The 18,946-nt window shown below is 37.9% G+C and overlaps 2 protein-coding genes across 2 annotated transcripts; both read left to right on the top strand.

The window, feature by feature from the left end:
* The first annotated feature begins 2,721 nt into the window (after positions 1-2,721).
* LOC122669696 (protein SOSEKI 2) lies at positions 2,722-4,779 on the top strand. Its single transcript, XM_043866527.1, has 5 exons — positions 2,722-3,018; positions 3,144-3,213; positions 3,327-3,442; positions 3,523-4,267; positions 4,576-4,779. The coding sequence occupies exons 1-5, from the start codon at positions 2,835-2,837 to the stop codon at positions 4,697-4,699; spliced, it is 1,239 nt and encodes a 412-aa protein (XP_043722462.1). The 5' UTR covers positions 2,722-2,834; the 3' UTR covers positions 4,700-4,779.
* Positions 4,780-10,868: 6,089 nt separating this feature from the next.
* Positions 10,869-11,861, top strand: LOC122669700 (pollen-specific protein C13-like). Its single transcript, XM_043866534.1, has 2 exons — positions 10,869-11,031; positions 11,323-11,861. The coding sequence occupies exons 1-2, from the start codon at positions 10,878-10,880 to the stop codon at positions 11,646-11,648; spliced, it is 480 nt and encodes a 159-aa protein (XP_043722469.1). The 5' UTR covers positions 10,869-10,877; the 3' UTR covers positions 11,649-11,861.
* Positions 11,862-18,946: the final 7,085 nt, after the last annotated feature.

The following is an 18,946-nucleotide window of genomic DNA, read 5'->3' as shown; positions in this document are numbered from 1 at the left end:
CCAACTGGACAGTGTGTTTGGGTAGGGGTAGGGTGATCATTTTCACCTCCTTTATTAGAAGAATTTGGAGAAATAGACCTGCCCAATAAATGGAGCAGATAAATGTCTGCCAACAGACTTTGTCTGATGCTTAGAGAATGGATTTTCATCCTCCCAAGTGTAGTGCACCGCCCATAGCACTTTTCAAGTGCATTGAACGGTGGCAACTGCAAACATGAGGTGCACTTTAAAGGTATATTGGATAGTGCATCGCACTTGAGAGGATAACACCTGTTTGGGAACCTTTTCTCTTATTTATTATTGGATAAAGTTTTCCTCCACCTCGGGTGAATGAAACACCCATGATGAGATAGTCATAAAAACTCTAAAGTATCACTCCCCTCATAATGATGCCTATCACGCGATGATAAGGTTGCTCCTTTGAGATACGAACATCCCAAAATTCGATAAATTTAAAGGGAGGCAATTCTCCTTCAATAAGGTGAACCTTAGCATAACGATAAGGTTGTTCATTTGAAATACCTAGTGGTCATAAGTTTGAGTTTAGTAATAGCCTCTTCAATCTCCACACAGTAGGCGTGGCGATAGTCTCTGCCATTAAAGGAGAATCCCTTGATCGAAGGGTTCAGATGATATCCAAAGGGTATCAAAGAATAATCACAAGGTATTATCGTCTTCATACTATAATAGATAGAACAATTACAACCCAAAATGAAGAAAACTTTTTCCAATTCCAAATTTCATCTTTTGTTGAAAGAAAAATATGGTTGTGTTTTATAAACAGCCACATTTAATATTACTTTGAATAAATCGATAAATTTAATTTTTTTGTTGAATTAATATGTACACTAGCATTAGATGTACAAGATTTAGGTCCTCTGTAGCGCGATATGGTGTGTAGCGTTCTTGTGTATTGGATTGCGTGCTCAAATACTATAGGCTGTCGGATGGTGTGCTACACACTATATCACGCTACAGTGGATCCCAACACCAGATGTACATGTTTTATCCTTAGACTAATCCTTTTATAATTCCAATGGGTCTAAAGACTCCAAACATAAAACCTTTGTAGGCTTGCTTTCTTTATAAATAAATACATAAAAGTAGGTTTTGTCATCGTGGGGATATAATTAACTTTCTTACTTCATAACCTTTTGAACTTAGTGCATAATAATAATAATACAGCTAAGATTCATGATTTCTTAATGCAATCGAATGATACAAATAATCATGGTGAAGAAATTCCTTCTTCACCCCCGGCCCTTGATTTAATTTGGGTCGAATTATCTCTAAAGTCCAAATTATAATTTTCTTAATTATTTGCAAATTTGTCAGCCACAATTCCACCAGATAAAAACCACCAAGAAAAAGTTTCAAAGCAGAACACCGAACTAACCACTTGCGCTTTAATTAAATTCTCAAGACCATCATAACCCCACTGTGGTACGTCCAAGGCTTTAGGTTGGGTAATGACATCAATCAAGTTCCTCTAATCATTCATGTTTTTTTTAAAGGAAATGGTCATCCAGCCTCCACCCACAAGCCATAAATCCAGAAAAAACCCCCCTCCCTCCCCCCCAAAAAAAAATCAGCTTCCCTCCATAATATATTTCTGAGTCGGAGTTCCAAAGTTGTTTTGTAATCGGAATCGGATCTAATGCATAATTTTCGTTTTGACCAAAAAATAAAAATTCGAATCAGTCGAATTCGTCAATTCGGATTGACAGCAATGATGGATCCCCATTATGAATGTTATAGAGTAGTTAATTAAGGTTTATAGAATCAGATTACTAGATTTTCAGATCTGATGGAGAGATTATAGGGTTTTGGGGATTGAACCCGACCGATTATAATCCCCCCCCCCCCCACAACACACACACAATTCCAAATTTAAAATCTTTTAGGTTCTATAATTTTTCATAATTTCAATCTCTTTCTTCCTCTTCCAAGCTTGGCTTCAAGCAATGGATCCATGCCCATGATCAATACTTTTTGGGAATCGTTTATATTAGGATAATTTTGTATTTTAAGGACTAAGGTATCTTTATATGGACTTGGGTCCTTTGTAGTGTATCAGGACTTGTAGTGGTACATTCGATGGCCCGTAGTGCTTGGGCACACAATCCAATACATGAGCCATCGTATGTGCTTGCAAACCCAGTCACATTACTGATAAGAGGATTGTATAATTTCTTAATCAGAATAGTAGAAACTGTTGACCCAAGTTCAATTAACTCCAAACAAATTTCGATTGAATCAGAATTAAAATGGACTACTGACCTGATGCAGACCCCGATTCCGAGTTTAATACCTTTTTACTTCCAAGTAAAAAATTATTCCATATGCCGACCGTTGAGGGGTCTCTTTCTGAGTTTTTTTTTTATCAGTTATCATCCTCCGCCTTAAGCTAACGTGCGCCATTGGCTAGACTAAACCTCAGCCGTATCTATTGGCAATTCTGGTGGTGGGGTGTAAGTAGCTAGGCTTTTCAGAGTCTCAGACTACAGAGACTTCCATTACTCAGAGACTCCATAGCTAAATTCCACTGTGAAGTTAACGTCGTAATGACACTTATAAAGGCCATGACCCATCTCCATGCAGAGCTGGCAAAAGCTCCGCGTAGGGAGGTACTTCACTTCTGAATTTCGATTTCCTCCCTTTTTTCGGGATCCGAGGAAACAGATCTCTCTCTCTCACTTCTGCTAACAATTTTTGGGTTTCACGAGAAGCCCAAGTTCTACCCTTTTAGTACTTTTTAAGAGGGTGGGTGACACCGTGAGAGGGGAATCAAGGGAGCTGTGGTTTTAGTTATCAAGCAAGCAGAGAAGAAGGAGATGGATGTGCGAGCAAGGAAAAGCAGGGAGACAAGCCCAAGTAGTGTTCGAAAATATGTGCAGCCTAAGTTAAAGGCTTTTAAGAAAGTTCAGATCTTGTATTATCTCTCCAGAAATGGCCAACTCGAACATCCCCATTTCATGGAGGTTTCTCATTTGGCTAACCAACAGCTTCGTTTAAAGGGTACTGCAACTAACAAAAAATGCCTTTTTTTTAATTTTTGGTTAAAATTTTGTCTTTACTTTCTAACCTCTCTCTCTGTTTCTAAATCTTTTGGGTTTTTTTTTTTCTGGTTTCTAATGTAAAAGATGTAATGGACCGGCTTACGGCTCTCAGAGGCAAAGGCTTGCCTTCCCTCTTCTCTTGGTCCTGCAAAAGGTAGATTTCTTGATCTAAATTCACTCAGATATTGTTCTCTATCAGGGTCTGCTTCATTTTGGATGATTTTGCTTCTGTGGTAAGTAATGGGTTTTCTGAGTTTTTGCATTTAGGAACTATAAGAATGGGTATGTCTGGAATGATTTAGCAGAGAACGATCTTATATATCCTTCTGAAGGGGGAGACGAGTATGTTCTCAAAGGGTCTGAGCTCATTGAAGGCTGTGCTGGTCTGTTCTACTCCCCTGTTCCTATCTGTGTCTCTTTAATTGTTATATACTAATCTCATTCTCAGAAAATGAAATTGCAGAGAGATTTCAACAGCTTCAAGTAAGCAACAAACAACGAAACCCAGAACCCAATTTCCATCCTAAACGAAAGCCAGTCGTTATGCCTCATCACAGAGAAAAAGAACAAGATTTAGTACTGGATTACACGAGAGAAGATGAAGTAGACGACGAAGAAGAAGACGATGAACCTTACTCTCGATGCTCAAGAGGGGTTTCCACTGATGAAATCATTGAAGAACACAAGACGCAACCCAAGACTCATAACATTGACAACAACCCCACAGAGCTCTCGTTAGACGATGCTTCCCCTCCCTCAACTTCTTCAACCCTTTCAGAGAAAGCCCATGACAGCAATAACAACAACAACAACGACAATGGCGATCCTGAAAGGCTTCGAGAAGATTATTCTCCTGCCACTGAACCAACAGTGGGAGGTAGGAACAAAGTTTTGCTTCAACTCATCGCCTGTGGCAGCTCTGTTGCCACCAAAGGATTAAAGAACACTCCTTGTTTGAAGCATCAGTCGAGCACTAATGTGAGGAAGAGTAGTAATCTTCACAAAGGGGTCCTCTGTAAATCTGCGACAAAGATCATGGAAGAGGAAGAAACGGAGATCAAATTCATGTCGGAGAACCCAAGATTCGGAAACCCACAATCTGAAGAGAAGCAGTACTTCAGTGGTAGCATTGTTGAATCTATGACAGAAGATCGAGTTCTTCCCGTGGAGTCTGCGCTGAAGAAGTCATCCTCGTATAACCAAGAAAGGTTTGTCAATCTCTCTCTCTCTCTCACACTCACGCACACACACACACAGCGACCTACACAAGCCCTCTTGCTTTAGAGTGACAAAAGTCAAAAAAACAGAGCAATTAAAAGGTCTTGTCTGTCCTTTTGATGATAAAAGTCTGACAAAGTCATTAAATTGATGGTCCTTGTTAAAAAAAAAGTTGGTCTGATTGGATGATCATAACCGTCCAAATGGTATATTTACTTTCTTTGATTTAATATTAGATTATAAAGTGTCTGACATTGATTTGGTTATTTGTGTTTTGTTGGGGGGAGTGGGGGAGCAGGAGTTTGAAGGCTGGATTGGGAGAAGCAAAAATGGAAATGGAGAAGGAAGAGACGATGGAGAAAGGACTGAAAGGGAAATGCATTCCTCGGAAGAAATCATCTTCAAAGCCTACCAAGAAATGAATGAAGTGAACTAAGTGGTTGGTTGTTGGGTCTCTAATTAATGGATTAGTTTGACTTAGGGATGGGTGTAGACTGTAGACATCTCTTTCTGATTCAAAATAGTATTAATCCCTTAATAGTATTACAACTCTTTGTAGGCTTTCATGTAAAGAGTAAAGAGGACAGTGGTTGGTGAAGAGTCAACTCTCTTAATTGTGTATTAGTGATGATATGATGATGGGTTCATGGGTCCATATCTCCAACTTTGGATGATATAATGATGGTGGGATCATTAATGATTCCACATAGGCATATAGGGCAGGCCCAAGCTCAGACATGGCTTCTTAATCTGAAGCCCAGCCTTAACCAAATGTGGGTTTGTTAATGTTGATCATGGTTTTAGTGCGCGGTATGGGAACGGGGTATCAGTACTTTGCAAAAACGATATGATTTTGATACGGTATCGGCCTGGATTGGATGTATTGGACAAAATTACTCATGAATTTCTTTAAAAAATGACTCTTTTTTTTTTTTACCATTTTACCCCTTTTATGTACCGTGCTATCGATACATTATTGGCATAGTATCAGTATCGATGACTAGCAAAACCAATTAGTATCGCCTAAGGGCGATACGATATCGAATTGGGAGCGGATATATCGAATCGGCCAATTTCAGTCCTGATTCTTATCGATTTGAAATGATTGATCATTTACTTATATTAGACGATTTTGGCCAATTTCCAGTTGGATTGGAATCAAACGCCAATTTTGCTTACTTGAACCATGCTTAGCTAGGAGTGTCAAATAGTCAGTTTGGTCCGGTTTCGACCCGGCTGAACTATTTAGGGCTAATAATGGGTGAACAAAGCCGGCTAATGGGGGAAGGTTCGATTTGGTTTGGTTTCATTTTATTTCAACTTCATCTAATCGAGCTGTTATTGGTTTGATAGTAGACTCGGTATGGTCCAATTTTGGTTTACTATGCATTTATTGGAAGATTTATGGAAATGTTTGGTTTTTTTTCTGGTTTTTGAATTTTTATAATTTTTTATCAAGTGCAATCCGGTTTTTAACAGGTTTCATAATATCCAAACCAAAGCCAGTCTGATTCGATTCGGTTTGAGATTGATCAGTCAATTTGACCGGTTCAATTTAGGGTTTGACATCCCTATGCTTAGCCGTGCACACTAGATCTATTGTAACCCAGCTTCTGATAGGATACAACCAGGTTATGGACCCGAACTACAAGCCACCACTTTAATTATTAAAAAAGGGGTCATATAGTCTGTTCTAGTGTTTGCATTGAAAAAGATATTCCTTCGTGTAGGGATCATCAAATCAGTACTTTTTACATCCACTGTCAGTGTGTGCAATCATACCATAGAGTTTAACGAGGCCGGCTTAGGTTCACATACGAGAACATTCTTGTACGTTGGCAAGCCATCCAGATGGAATCCATCACTTCGTGGATTCCATCTAAATGGTTTGTAGGCGAACGAAAATGTCCTTGTATGTGAAACTGAGTTGAGTGCTAGTTTAATACCCCTTATTTTTTTGATGAAAATAAAGAAATTTATAAACTATTAGAAGGGCACTTTTGTACAATAGTCGAGACTACAAGGGGTATAAGGGGCATTTGCAACAAAACATCTAAACCAGTTAAGCAGAGAAGGGTTGGTGAAATGTTTGAAAGAGACATCAGACTACAAGGGGTATAAGGGGCATTTGCAACAAAACATCTAAACCAATTAAGTAGAGAAGGATTGGTGAAATGTTTGAAAGAGACATCAGTGGTTCGATTCAGAATCTTCAAAACATAAGTTAGGACTTCAAAAAACCATGGAGATAGGAATGGAGTTGGAAGAAGTCCAAGTAGCATCTCATTAGAGCACCAAACTTCTTTCAGTTCAAACCTCTCCAGGCAACAAAATCCAACTCGTTCAGGATTCCAGTCAACCCTGATTCCAAAATATGATTGTTTTTACTTCGATCGACTATCAAGAAAAGGAGTTTACCATCTTTCAAAAAACCAAAGGCCCATCCAGATTAATACCCCTTATTGGTTTTTACTGGGATCAACTCTATAATGAACCATGGAGGAAATATTTCGTTCAATTGTTTCTTTATATGCCTTATGGTAGTTAATTTTGTTGGAAAATTCATAAAATACTACTTCTAAGTTCTAACCCATTGAGCCATTCAAGTAGCAACCGAAGTAGTAATATTATTTTTACACATAAAAGACACATCCAAAAAATTAATCAACATCTTATTATGCAATAGGTTATTAAACAGTTCAAGACTTGCTTGATCCTTTGGCGTCAACTGGCCTTTCAGCCAAACCTCTACTTTCTTATACCCTTGTTCCAAAATACACTGTAAACCTAGACTTTTGGTTTTTAACATAAGATGATCCAAAGCTGGTAAAACTTGATAGTTGGTGAAAGAAAACCCAGAATTGACATGAGAGCCATCCATATATCAAGGTGACAAAATGCCAAGATCATTTACTAATGAAGGCAATTAATTGAACAATTGTAATAAGAGAACGAACAACATGTTGGAAAAAATAAACTCCAAGGGGGTAACTCAGTTGGTAAAGACCAAAACTCTTCATAATTAAGAGATCATGAATTCAAACCTCCTTAGGGTTTACCTGTAAAAAAAATGTTGAAAAATAAGTTTATCAACGTATAATTCAAATAAAATATAAAATAATGACTAAAATAAACATGACACACATTTATCAGTAGTGAAAAAGAGAGAAGAAACAAAGATACAAGGATAAAACCCTGCATGTAGTTAATTGGTGCTCAAATTTAATGCAAATATTGTTCTTCCTTTTCAATTTCTACTCAGTTTTATATATACTTCGTCATTCATCGAAGTAAAGCTTTTGAAATTTGCAGAAAAGTCAAGTTTTTGAGAGGAAATTTTGACCAGTAAATTATAAGATATTCGAAACAACCATGGAAATGAAAAATTGTAGATGCAGCCATGCAAATGATATCTTATATAAGAGTGTCGTCTTTATATAAATTCCTTATATTTTTCTCACATTAAAAAAAATAATGGGGTCCATACTAACTCTCTTTCTCTTATTTTGACCATGTGAGCGCCATGTCAACTTCACATGGATGACATTATTTTTCAATCCCTCATTTCCAAAATAGGAGAAAATTTTCCATGATGTCAGTGTATCATGGTTCCCTCACATGAGATTTTCGTTTTTGTACTATTCTCTTTGTTCCACAGTCCCACCCTGATCATGTATAACCCCACATAGATGATACCATTCACCAAATTACCATTGGTGTGGCGTGAGAGACCTCCCCCCCCCCCCCCCCCCCCCCCCCCCCAACACACTAACATTATGGGAACCCCCTCCACCTAATATTTACAAAATAAAATTGAATACAAACAAATCAGTCTTCTATGAGCAAGCAATAGTCAAACATTGACCCGCCCACGTCCCACGAAACCACGAGTAGAAGGCAAGAAAAAACAGAGTAGAACTTCAACATGGGCTGTTGGGCAGGGCCGGAGGATACGGTAATCCCTAATTCCTTCTTTCTGTCCTAAATCTGTAACTGTGTGATGCATGTTCGAGCTTTACGGATCTCTACATTAGAAAAAAAACTGAATATTATTCGTCAATTAAAAATCAATCTAAATCCATGATTTAGTTAATGGTACTTGTATTAGTCATCGCTGATACGGATATGGGATCAAAACATCATTCTTGTTTTCAATGCATGTCATATGTATGTATCGGTGGATTTGTATCGATAAGGTATTGATACTGGTTACGTATCAATCATTGATGCCTAAAACGTGAATGGATCATCTACACGTACGTGTAGGTATTCTTACATATGCGAGATAACCACTTGTCCTTTTTGTTTCCATTAATATTTCTTCTCTTTTTGTAAATGCCAAAAATAGGACAAGGGTTACCTCTCACATGTATGTGCGGAGGAACCGAACTCCCACTTAAAGGGTGTCAATTTATAATTGAAACCCAAAAAATTGATTTGGTTTTAGAAAATAAAATTCAAGTTGGTTTGATTTTGGTTTTAAAGTAAAAAAAATTGATTCAAAAAGAATTGAAACGAATAAAAATGACTTGAACCAAATAAAATTGAAACTGAACTGAATTGAAAAAACATATGGAAGTGAATAAAAACCAAATATTGAACCGAAATTTCAAACTTATATAGGAACCAAATTAACTTGAATGCATGAAAACTAATAGAACTGAATCAGTTTGGTTTTGGTTTTAGTATTTTAGATATATTTAGTTTTAGTTTGTACATAGTGTATCTTGAATTAATCAAAATCGAAATACAACCGATTGAAACCTTTACCTTCATTGCGTCATGCATACTAACAATGTCAAAGTTTATTATAAATAAATCCAAAATGATTTGAATTGAATCCTTATTAGTTTGATTTTGGATTAAGGTTTTATGGAACCTATATAAACCAAAATTGAAATCGAAAATCCGACTAAATCCTATAAAAAGAATCGAGACCTGGACGAACAAAATGATAGTCCAATTGTATACGTAGGGCTGTCAATACCCAACCCGAACCGATGAAATCGGCTCGAACCAGCCCGAACGAGCCCGGACCACACCGGACTGAACTCTTAATGGTTCGGGTTCGGTTTGTGGATCCAGAGAGGCAAACGGTTTGGTTTGGTTTGGGCTAGCCCGACGGTGCACCGGTAGCCCGAACCCAAACCGAACCGACCTAACCCGATAAATGAGTAAATTAGTAGATGCCTAATGCCCCATTGCCCCCTAAATGTGTTGTGATAATTTCTCACTTTATCTCATATCCTTTGTTAGTGATTACCCAACCAATTGTATCCATAGGACATAGGACATAGGATACAAAGACGCATTGTATTTGAAATATTTTATGTACTTATAAGAGAAAGAGAAGAAAAATTAGCACTAACCGGACCTTACTAGTTATATAAAACCGGTAGCAAACCGATATCAACCCGTTATCATAAACCGAAACCGACACAAAACCAAATCACACCGAAAACCGAACATTTCTTAATGGTTTGGTTTCGATTTCTATAAAAGTCACACTGAAACCGAAAAGCTCAAACCGAAACCGGCCCAAATCGGCCCGTTGACACCCCTATGTATACGTATAATAACAAATCGATAGATTGATCTAGTAACAAACTAGAAACTGATTCAATACAATCGAAACCGAACCGAACCGACCACAGGACACCATCACCTGATAGATAAGATTATGAGTGCGTAAATATGATAGCTTAATTGCAACGCAAAATCCTTTTCCATGCACAAACAATTTAACTTACCAGTATTAGATACTAATATCTTCTAAGAAGCCAAATTAATAACACAAGGTTGCGTCAGTTTCAATCCAAATACACATGCATTTACCAATTACAACCTTCCCTCATGGAGACGGGAGAGGAAGGGGGGGGGGGGGGACCCAACCCTTGACAGCCGGGAAGGAAAGGAAAAGCAGAGAGGGAACCATCTCTCGCTCCTTCACGCGTGCTAAAGAAATTATGAGGACGATATTATTATCTATCCAACGGATGAGAGTAATCCATATCCAGCATCTATTTATGGTATGTGTTGAGATGTTTGGAGTTTTTAACCATGAGATTGGAATCTCATAAGTATGTTAATTTTTTTATATTTACATGAATGCCCCGGAATGCCTATCCAAAACTGTTGATTGATCAATCTCAAAATCTCATAATCTCATAATCTCATAATCTCAATTCTCATAGCGTGTGGCATCTTTTTCCTGTAATCGCGTTACAGAAAGGTTGTTTTGAACCTCCTTAAATCACGCCTCATTGATAAATGATAAAAAGGAAAAGATCCTTCTTTTATTTTCTTCACATCTCCGCGTAGAGTAAAGAGAAGAAGGGCCCCACCGGACCGAAATTAATGATACGCGGCGCTCCTTTCTCTGAGAGGAATGGGGAGAACCAACCCCATGTGATCACCGACTGAAGTGCCAGCTGTACACCTCACTATAATCCATCCTCCAGAGTCCAGACCCGAACTCCACCACCGCTGCTTTCCTAAATAACTCCTTTATTCCTTCCGCTACTTCTTCTTCTTCTAAATCTCATCTCTCTCACTCCCAGAATCGAACTTCAAAACTCAAGCACAGCAACGAGATAAGCCATGGCAAGAGTATTGATCTTGTTCGCTCTTTGTATCCTTCCGGCTCTCGTGAGCGCCGCTCGCCCTGTCAAGAACCCCTTTGTCGTCGTCGGCAAGGTTTTCTGTGATACCTGCCGCTGTGGTTTCGAAACCTCTGCTACCACTTACATTCCTGGTAAATTCGCACTACTAATGTCCTTCGTTTTCCCCCTTTCTTCTTCATTTCTCTCTTCCTCCTTGTTTTCTTCATTTTAATTTATTACTTTATGGTGTTGGGGTTTCCAAACCGCTTGCTAAGTTGTTTTTAGGCTTAGATCTAGATCTCTGATATGAAAACCATTCATCTGCGCTTTTTCTTTTTCTCTGTGAATCTTGTTGAGTTGTACTGATACTGGTTTACTTGCTTGAATCGCTTAATTTTGTTGCTGCTGATATGCTCTGCTTAATTTTCACTAAAATTGTACAGGTGCAAAAGTTAGGGTGGAATGCAAGGACAGGGAAACACTTAAGGTGGCGTACCATGTCGACGCTGTGACTGATGCTACAGGGACTTACAGGATCACAGTTGCAGACGATCATCAGGATGAGCTTTGTGAGTCGGTGCTCATTAGTAGCCCTCAGACCGACTGCACAGCCAAGACACCAGGGCGTGACAAGTCCCGTGTCATTCTCACCAACAACAATGGCATCAGCTCCAACATCCGTTACGCCAACGCCATGGGATTCATGAAGGATTCTGCTCTCTCTGGTTGTACCCAACTCCTCAAGCAATACCAAGAATATGACGAGTAGACTACCTTAAGCTTCAACATACCTTTTTCTCTTAGAATTCATTATGTGTTGCCTCTCTGTTATGTCCTATTCAATCTGGTATTGTTCCTTCAAAACGCTGTTCATCATCTTCTAGTGGACTACCTATGATAAATTATAAATGGTTTTCAGTCTTTGGGACTTCCCTATCGAATATAGCTTGTTAATGTTAGCTGTTGTTATCGTTCTATGGAATTACGTTGTTTTGCTGGTTTTGACTTTTGAATGTGCAAAAACCACCTTTCAATTGGGTTCCCTGTTCGATTTCTACATTGAGAAAAGCCAATTTGTTTTTCTTTTCCTTATCTCAATTTGAGAGGAAGAAGAGTGAAGGATTGAAGAAATTGTGGTGGATCGTTCTGTTTTGTTGATTTTACCAAGTCGATCCAAAACTTTCAATTTCCTTGGATTCTGATTAGGATTGGCTGGAATTAAAAGATATCTGATTATGGGAATTGTTGGCTCAAGAAAGTTGTAGATCTAGACTCTGATGTGCGAGCTTCCATGAATTTTATGCATTTTTGGCTGCCTAAATGCAAGAGCTATGGCTAAAAAAATGGTGGCAAAGTGGAGTAGATATAGGTGAAAAATCATACCTGCGAGTAGTATTTCTGCCACTTGAGATGATTACCATTGTGTTTCTGGGTCTGTGGAATTGTTGGTGTTGGAATCCCTTCCAGCGCATATTTGCTATCGTATGCCATGTGAAAATTTAAGCTCAAAGTTTTTAAAACCTCAGCCCAACCCTAAATTCTCTTAACTCAGCCTAGGCCCAGCACTGTCGGGCTCAGCCAACCCATCCCTGCCCTTCTTGACCTTAATTTGGTTGGGTTAGACTGGAATTGCCCCTGATCAGTGCCTAGGTTTTGCCATTTCAAGCCGAGCTGGACTTGATTGACCCTGGTACTTCTTTCTTAACTAGAATTAGCAAAGTAATAAGTGTGAGTAGTGTGGATTGATTAAAAAAATAGAGGGTGTGGATATTGTGTGTATATATTTATAAGGTGATTGTTCTCTGCATGGGAGCGCAGGCTGCGCCAGACACATGGAGTGGCCATTCAAGGGATGAGGTCGTCATTTTGCCCACCCCCATGTGTCTGAGTGCATCCTCTGCCCTCGGCACAGAGAACAGTTGGTCATATTTATAATTTATTTGAGGAAATGAACACTGCTTGGTCGTGTGGCTATGTCCAAACACATGATCGTGTGAAAGTACTGCCCAGCCATCCTGAAATCATAAAACTCATCTATAATGATGTTCTTGTGTGTGCTCTCATTGGCCTCGAACCGGTGGCACCAATATGATCAAACAGCAATTTCTTGAGTCTTGCCCCTTATTTATAAACATGGGAAAATTACTTGTACATCGCATGTAATATAACTTGATACCCCCAACTTTTCAAACAATTACTTCAACACCCCTTGTATTTTAAGATTTCTTACAATTGGCTCCTATCCATTAGTCAGTCACCGTTAGTGATGTTGTCATCGGTTAGAAAAGTCATAAATGTCCAAACTACCCATTAGAATTATTCAATTGAAACTTATGAAGTTAAATTACCAACTTACCCTTTAACTTCTTTTTCCTGCAACCACACCGCACCTTTTGCTGCCTACCCACCCCTACCCCTTGAACTTCACGCCACCCTCACCGTCATCCTCCTCTCCACCCTTGCCCCTGCCATCCCTACCACCCTTGCCCTACAGTCCCAGCAACCACCGCCAAACCCACCCCAGGTCCTAGCCCACTTGCATGTCATCGACCAAGTCCCTGCACCCCTTGCCCCTGTGTACATCCACCCCTACCCCATGCCCTCGTAGAATTTTTAGTATGTTCCAAAATACCATCCCAATGACCATTCCCGTCCTCAGAATCCGAATGGGATCCCATTCACCATGGGTGATGGGTGAAGGGAAACTCGATCCATTATGTTTGACACAAAAATGGTAGTCTCAAAGAGATGTGATGCCACCCTTAAATGTCAGGAAAATTCATGCTTATCTTTTTCTTTCCCCTATCTATGGAGTCCTTAAATATGACTGTGAGATGGTTTCTGCAAGGTTAGCAACAAATAGCTTGGGTGGATGTGTTGGTAAAAGCTTGTGTTCATTTATTCGTATTGGGCTCCTTTGCAGCGTGGGGGTGCACTGGAAGATGTCCAGCACAACACCTGAGCTCAACACGTGGTCGAGGTGCCCTTTGGACGGCTTGGATTAATGCACGCACCTGACGATGACCAAGTTGGAAATCATTCTTTCCATTGCATGTGCAGCACGGTCATATGTGTGCATCCATCTGAGCTGTCCGCAAGGCACCTCGGCCACATGTCGAGCTTGGGTGCCGCATCGGACATCTTCCAACGCACCCCCGCACTACAAATGAACCGGATCTCATTTTTACCCCGCTAAAAAAATGAAATTTAAAATGTAGAAGGTAAAAAGAAGAAAAGAACCCAAATTTCCCTAGTGTATAGAATCAAATTGACTTGTTGAACCCCGTTTACCCCCGGAAAATTATCACCTCCAGTTTGCTGACCGGCCCAGTTCCCCAGTTCCTCTAATAGGGGGATGGTGGACCCCACCTGGGCAGGGTGTTTGGGCATGGGTAGAGAGGTCATTTCAGCCCTCCTTTGTTAGAGGAACTGGGGAACTGGGCCGGTCAGCAAACCGGAGGTGATAAAGATCCGTTTACCCCCTCCCTCTACGGGGGGGGAAAAAAAAAAAAAAACCTAAAATAGAAATACAGGACAGTCAATATTCTGTAACTGGACATAAACCTTTGTGTATGGGCTGGATGGGCCATTTTGGTCCATGTACCCTACTTTTTGTGGAAGCTGGTCAGGATTAGGACTGTCCGGCCCATTAACTTCCCCATATTGTATGGTTACCAGATTCTATGGTGTACTCCGCATTATAGTCTCTGTTCTCTTTTATTAAAAATGTAGGGTGAAGGTAAATTTTTAATTAATAAGGGGAAAAATGAAAGAAAAACCTTTTAATGGGGGTATTTTTATACGATGCCAGTGTGGAGAAAAAATCTATACGATTCACCAATGACGATGTAGAGGATGGTATTATCCACATGGGATCCATATGATCAAAATAAGATAGAAAATAATTAAAAAAATCTATGCGAGAAAGAATAGTATTCTGACTTTGAAGCAAACATTTTCCCTTCTTTAGAATTTAGAAGTAAGGTGGAAGAAAAAGAAGAAGATTTCAATCATAATTTTGTCTTATTATATTTTTATTTTCTTGACTTTCTAACATAGATATAAGGGGAATCTTTTTGCAGCTGCCAAATCATTGTTGTCTTCGAAGGAGTTTATGAAGAAGTCAAAACACCACAGAGATTAGACAAAAGATAAAAAGACCGTGTACCATGCATGGTTTGAGAAATCAAAATCGAATCATCATTCTGATATAATCAAAATTAGGATTCAAATAAACCTATTTGCAAACAACCGTTAACTAGGTTGGTCGATGGCAAGCCAATATCGCCCCAGGATATCATTCAACTTACTTGAACCATTTAAACTTTTTTTGAGTAATACTTGAACCATTAAAACTAACAACAAAGAAAGATTCCAGAGAATATTACTCTTTAGATGCCAAAACCCAAACATGATGTATGATGGGCCTCCCTTGTTGTTGGAAGCAGGCACGTGTTTTAATTTCAGTCATCCATTCAAACAAGTTGAACTAAGAATTTAAAAATGGTTTGAAGTTTGAATGAGGCCTGCCATGGGCCAATCAGCCCATGGTTTGGCTGATGTAGGAGAGGGCCCAATTCCCTCGATCCTGGAGGAGGGGTAGGTCATAGGTGTGCGTATTTGTTACTCACCCTCCACTAACTTCTCTCTCTCTCTTTCTCTGCACGTGACCTAACACAAAAAAATGTGAGTTAGGTATGGTTGGAGAAGTTTCAAACTTGTAGTAGTAGGTTACTAGCCTAACAAGGGGAACATTTGTCTTTTTATCCATTTCTCAAGAGAAGGAAAGGTTTCTTTGGCCATTTGCCTTTTGCAATCACAACTAGTTTTTTTTTTTGGTTTGGTTTCAAATTGGTTCAAAATATAATATATACATACCACCACGGAATCGAAATCAAACAATTTTTCATAATTTCAAGCTAAAATTGGGTCGGCTCGATTTTATTTTGTTTCTTTTCTTTGGTTTTCTGTATTTAATTTCATTCAGTGTAACTACGGACTCGCTAATTTAGTTTAATTTATTTGGTTTTGTTCAATTCACTTCTTTGATTCGTTCGAGACATGAGAATGTTTCAAACTAGTCTTGAAGACACAAGACACAAAAGTGGAAACGAGTAGCAGTGTAGAACTGCAGAAAATAAGTGAAGAGAATCAATAATCGACGACAGAGGTGAGAGAGACATAAGTGAAATATGAAATTTGAGAACTTGAGTTTTAGCTTTTTGGGGTTTAGTATGGTTTAAGTTCAGTTTAGGTTTGGTTTACATGGGTTACACTTCATTTTGTCCAAATCGACACCTTTAGGCTTAAAATCGAACCAAACTAAATTCAAATTTTTTTTAAAAAAAAATCAAACCAAAAATTTCCAGTTTCATTTGGTTCAGTTTTAATTAATCAATTTTGATTCCAAGTTCCAATTCTAATTTGGCACTCTTATGGGAAACCAATTTTTCTAACATATCTTTTGCGTGGGTTGATATTATAAACACTATAGTGTACAGGCTTTCTTGTTCTAACTAAATATATGTCCTTTTTTCATCAAAAAAATTGGCACTCTTATGGGAAATCAACGTGTTCAATTAAATTCATCAAAAAAAAAATTAAAAAAAAAGAAGAAAAGTTTAATAGATTTTCCATACTGATGGTGTAAGAAGGGTTTCTGCATCCGACTCCAAACTTGTTTTGGTATATTGTTTACATCATCATCTAGTTTGAAAAAAATAAAAAATAAAAAATTTGAAACTCTTTAATTATTTTCTTTGGGAAGTAGTTTTCTATTGAGGAGTGTGGCTTATGCCAACACTCCTATGTGTCTATCTCTCTTCTCCTCAAAACAAATGGACAGAGATGTTTTTTCATATGGGGAGGAGAGAGATAGACTCATCTCTGGAGAAAAAGTTTATCATTAAAGATACTCAAATATTAGAAAAGTTAAAGAAAGAAATGTTACATTGAATTTTCAAACAATTTTTAAAGCTTTACATTTTCATATTTGAAAATGACATTCTAGATTAGTGCAAAAGGCTAGGATTTATAGGTTTAACTATTCCACAGAAACGGATGTAAGAAATGTGCTTTTCATTGAATATTTTTTTTATTTCCAAAAATAAAAAATAAAAGAAAAAGAAAATGACATTAGCTAAAATTTATTGGGTAAATAAATAATTATATGAAAACATAAGGTTTGTGCATCAAGAAAAATGCCAAATGGAAGATATTAAGAGTTTAGACAAAACCATAAGAGAACTATTGCTAAAATTTTGTGGACAGATAGTTTATATCAACTTCTAATTATGAGTTGATTTACAATTGATATTGCTACGTGTTTATCCTTGACAAAACAAAGAGAGCTAGTCGCGATAAACCAATAAATATAATGTTACTCCAAAGTGATCTCGATATATCCAATAATTAAATTGATCAAATCATCATCCCAATTGGTAGGACAAAGCCTTTTATATTTGAATTCACAGAACTTGAATGGCCATCCACATTATTTTTTTCTATGAACCTCATTCAATAAATCAGATACATTCTCAAGTTTTGGACTCTAAAAATCCAAAGAGCCTTACCATCATCGTCATCATAAACAAAAGGGTTGGGAGTGGCTTGCTTGAACCTTGGCCTTTAAACCGCATGAAGGGTTTTTAAGAAATGATCCTGGAATCTATAAAGAATGAATCAAATTGTTGCAAGTTATACAAGTTGTTATTTTATATTATGCTAATTAATAAAAGGACGAGGGTCCTCTTATAGGAGGGAGCACATCAATAAAATGCGACAAAATGATATCTTATATATAAAAAGACGGTGACATCATTTCATCTGAGAAGAAGAAAAATAGACACAAAAGTGCTATTGTACCCAAAATCGAATGCAGACAATTTAGAGAACCTTTCACTTTAATAAAATAATTAAGATAGAACTTATATAAATAGAGAGATGACTTAGAAAAATGGAAATATCCTCAACATTAAAGTGATTAACAAGGCAGATCAGCTCATGGAACACATTCAGCATTTGTCCATATATTGAATGAGGGAACTCATCTTCCCTAATATAAAATTAAGAAAAAAAAATTAGATCATGTGATATTAAACCATACGACATGTAAAAATTTTTAAAAAATAAAACTCATACGGATACGATCATATGAATGCTGGTGTATGTGGGTCAAATCCATTTGGTTTTGCAGTATGAATGATGGTTAATCTTTTAAAATCAATTAATATTTACATAGTAAGTTAAGCCATTTATGATTAGGATAAACAGTAAATAACTATAACCTTACAAATATATGTTATAGGTTCATGTTCTCTGTGCCACCGCATAGGCTACGCCCAGACACATGGGTCTGCCACTAGGGGGACAGGGTGGTCATTGCACCCATCCTCATGTGTCTGGGCGCAGTTTGCGCCCCCAGCACAGAGAACATTCTCCCTATGTTATAACTATAATTTTATAATTATTAAAAGAAAACATATAACAATAAATAATTTAATTCAATGTTAAGTCTACAAATATTTGAATAAAAAAATCATATAAATAAAAGATTACAAAAAAAAATCTAATAAATCGTTTAATTAATGGTTTGGGTTTTAATCCTGAAATCGTTTATTTAAAATGGTTTGGTTTCGATTTCTATCCTCATGTATGTTAAACAATTCGACTCTTCTATTTCCGCTTATCCAGTATTATCGTATACCACTTCACAAAAGTACGGTTAAAAGTACCGTCTTACCCCGTTCGGGCGGATCCTATGCTAAATCAACCGTTTAACGCCCTTATGACAAGAAGACCAATTTAGCTGATTTTTAGGTCAAACTGCAAGAGCATATACGGTTCGATTGATTCGAGGATCAAGAATCTTGACAGGTGTGTGATGTGAAACACACAATGGTGGAATTTTCTTTGAGATGGTTTGGAATTTGATTCTATGCCCTAAACGTTATTTACGCTAACTTGGTAATTTTATCGTATAAATCTCATAGATCACCACCTACCCAGGTCGCAGGTAGAGAGAGAGAGACAGTCACTGTGGAGCACCACCTTTTCCATTTCTATATT

The sequence above is a fragment of the Telopea speciosissima genome, chromosome 7 (genome assembly GCF_018873765.1).
Source record: "Telopea speciosissima isolate NSW1024214 ecotype Mountain lineage chromosome 7, Tspe_v1, whole genome shotgun sequence".
Lineage (NCBI taxonomy): Eukaryota > Viridiplantae > Streptophyta > Magnoliopsida > Proteales > Proteaceae > Telopea > Telopea speciosissima.
The sequence above is the reverse complement of the archived record's forward strand: the minus strand, read 5'-3'. Positions and strand labels throughout refer to the sequence as shown.

Coding starts and splice junctions, on each gene's coding strand:
- LOC122669696 (XM_043866527.1), top strand. CDS start 2,835: ATGGATGTGCGAGCAAGGAAAAGCAGGGAGACAAGCCCAAGTAGTGTT. Junction 3,214..3,326: donor TTCTCTTGGTCCTGCAAAAG/GTAGATTTCTTG, acceptor TTTTGCATTTAG/GAACTATAAGAATGGGTATG. Junction 3,443..3,522: donor GCTCATTGAAGGCTGTGCTG/GTCTGTTCTACT, acceptor ATGAAATTGCAG/AGAGATTTCAACAGCTTCAA.
- LOC122669700 (XM_043866534.1), top strand. CDS start 10,878: ATGGCAAGAGTATTGATCTTGTTCGCTCTTTGTATCCTTCCGGCTCTC. Junction 11,032..11,322: donor TGCTACCACTTACATTCCTG/GTAAATTCGCAC, acceptor AAAATTGTACAG/GTGCAAAAGTTAGGGTGGAA.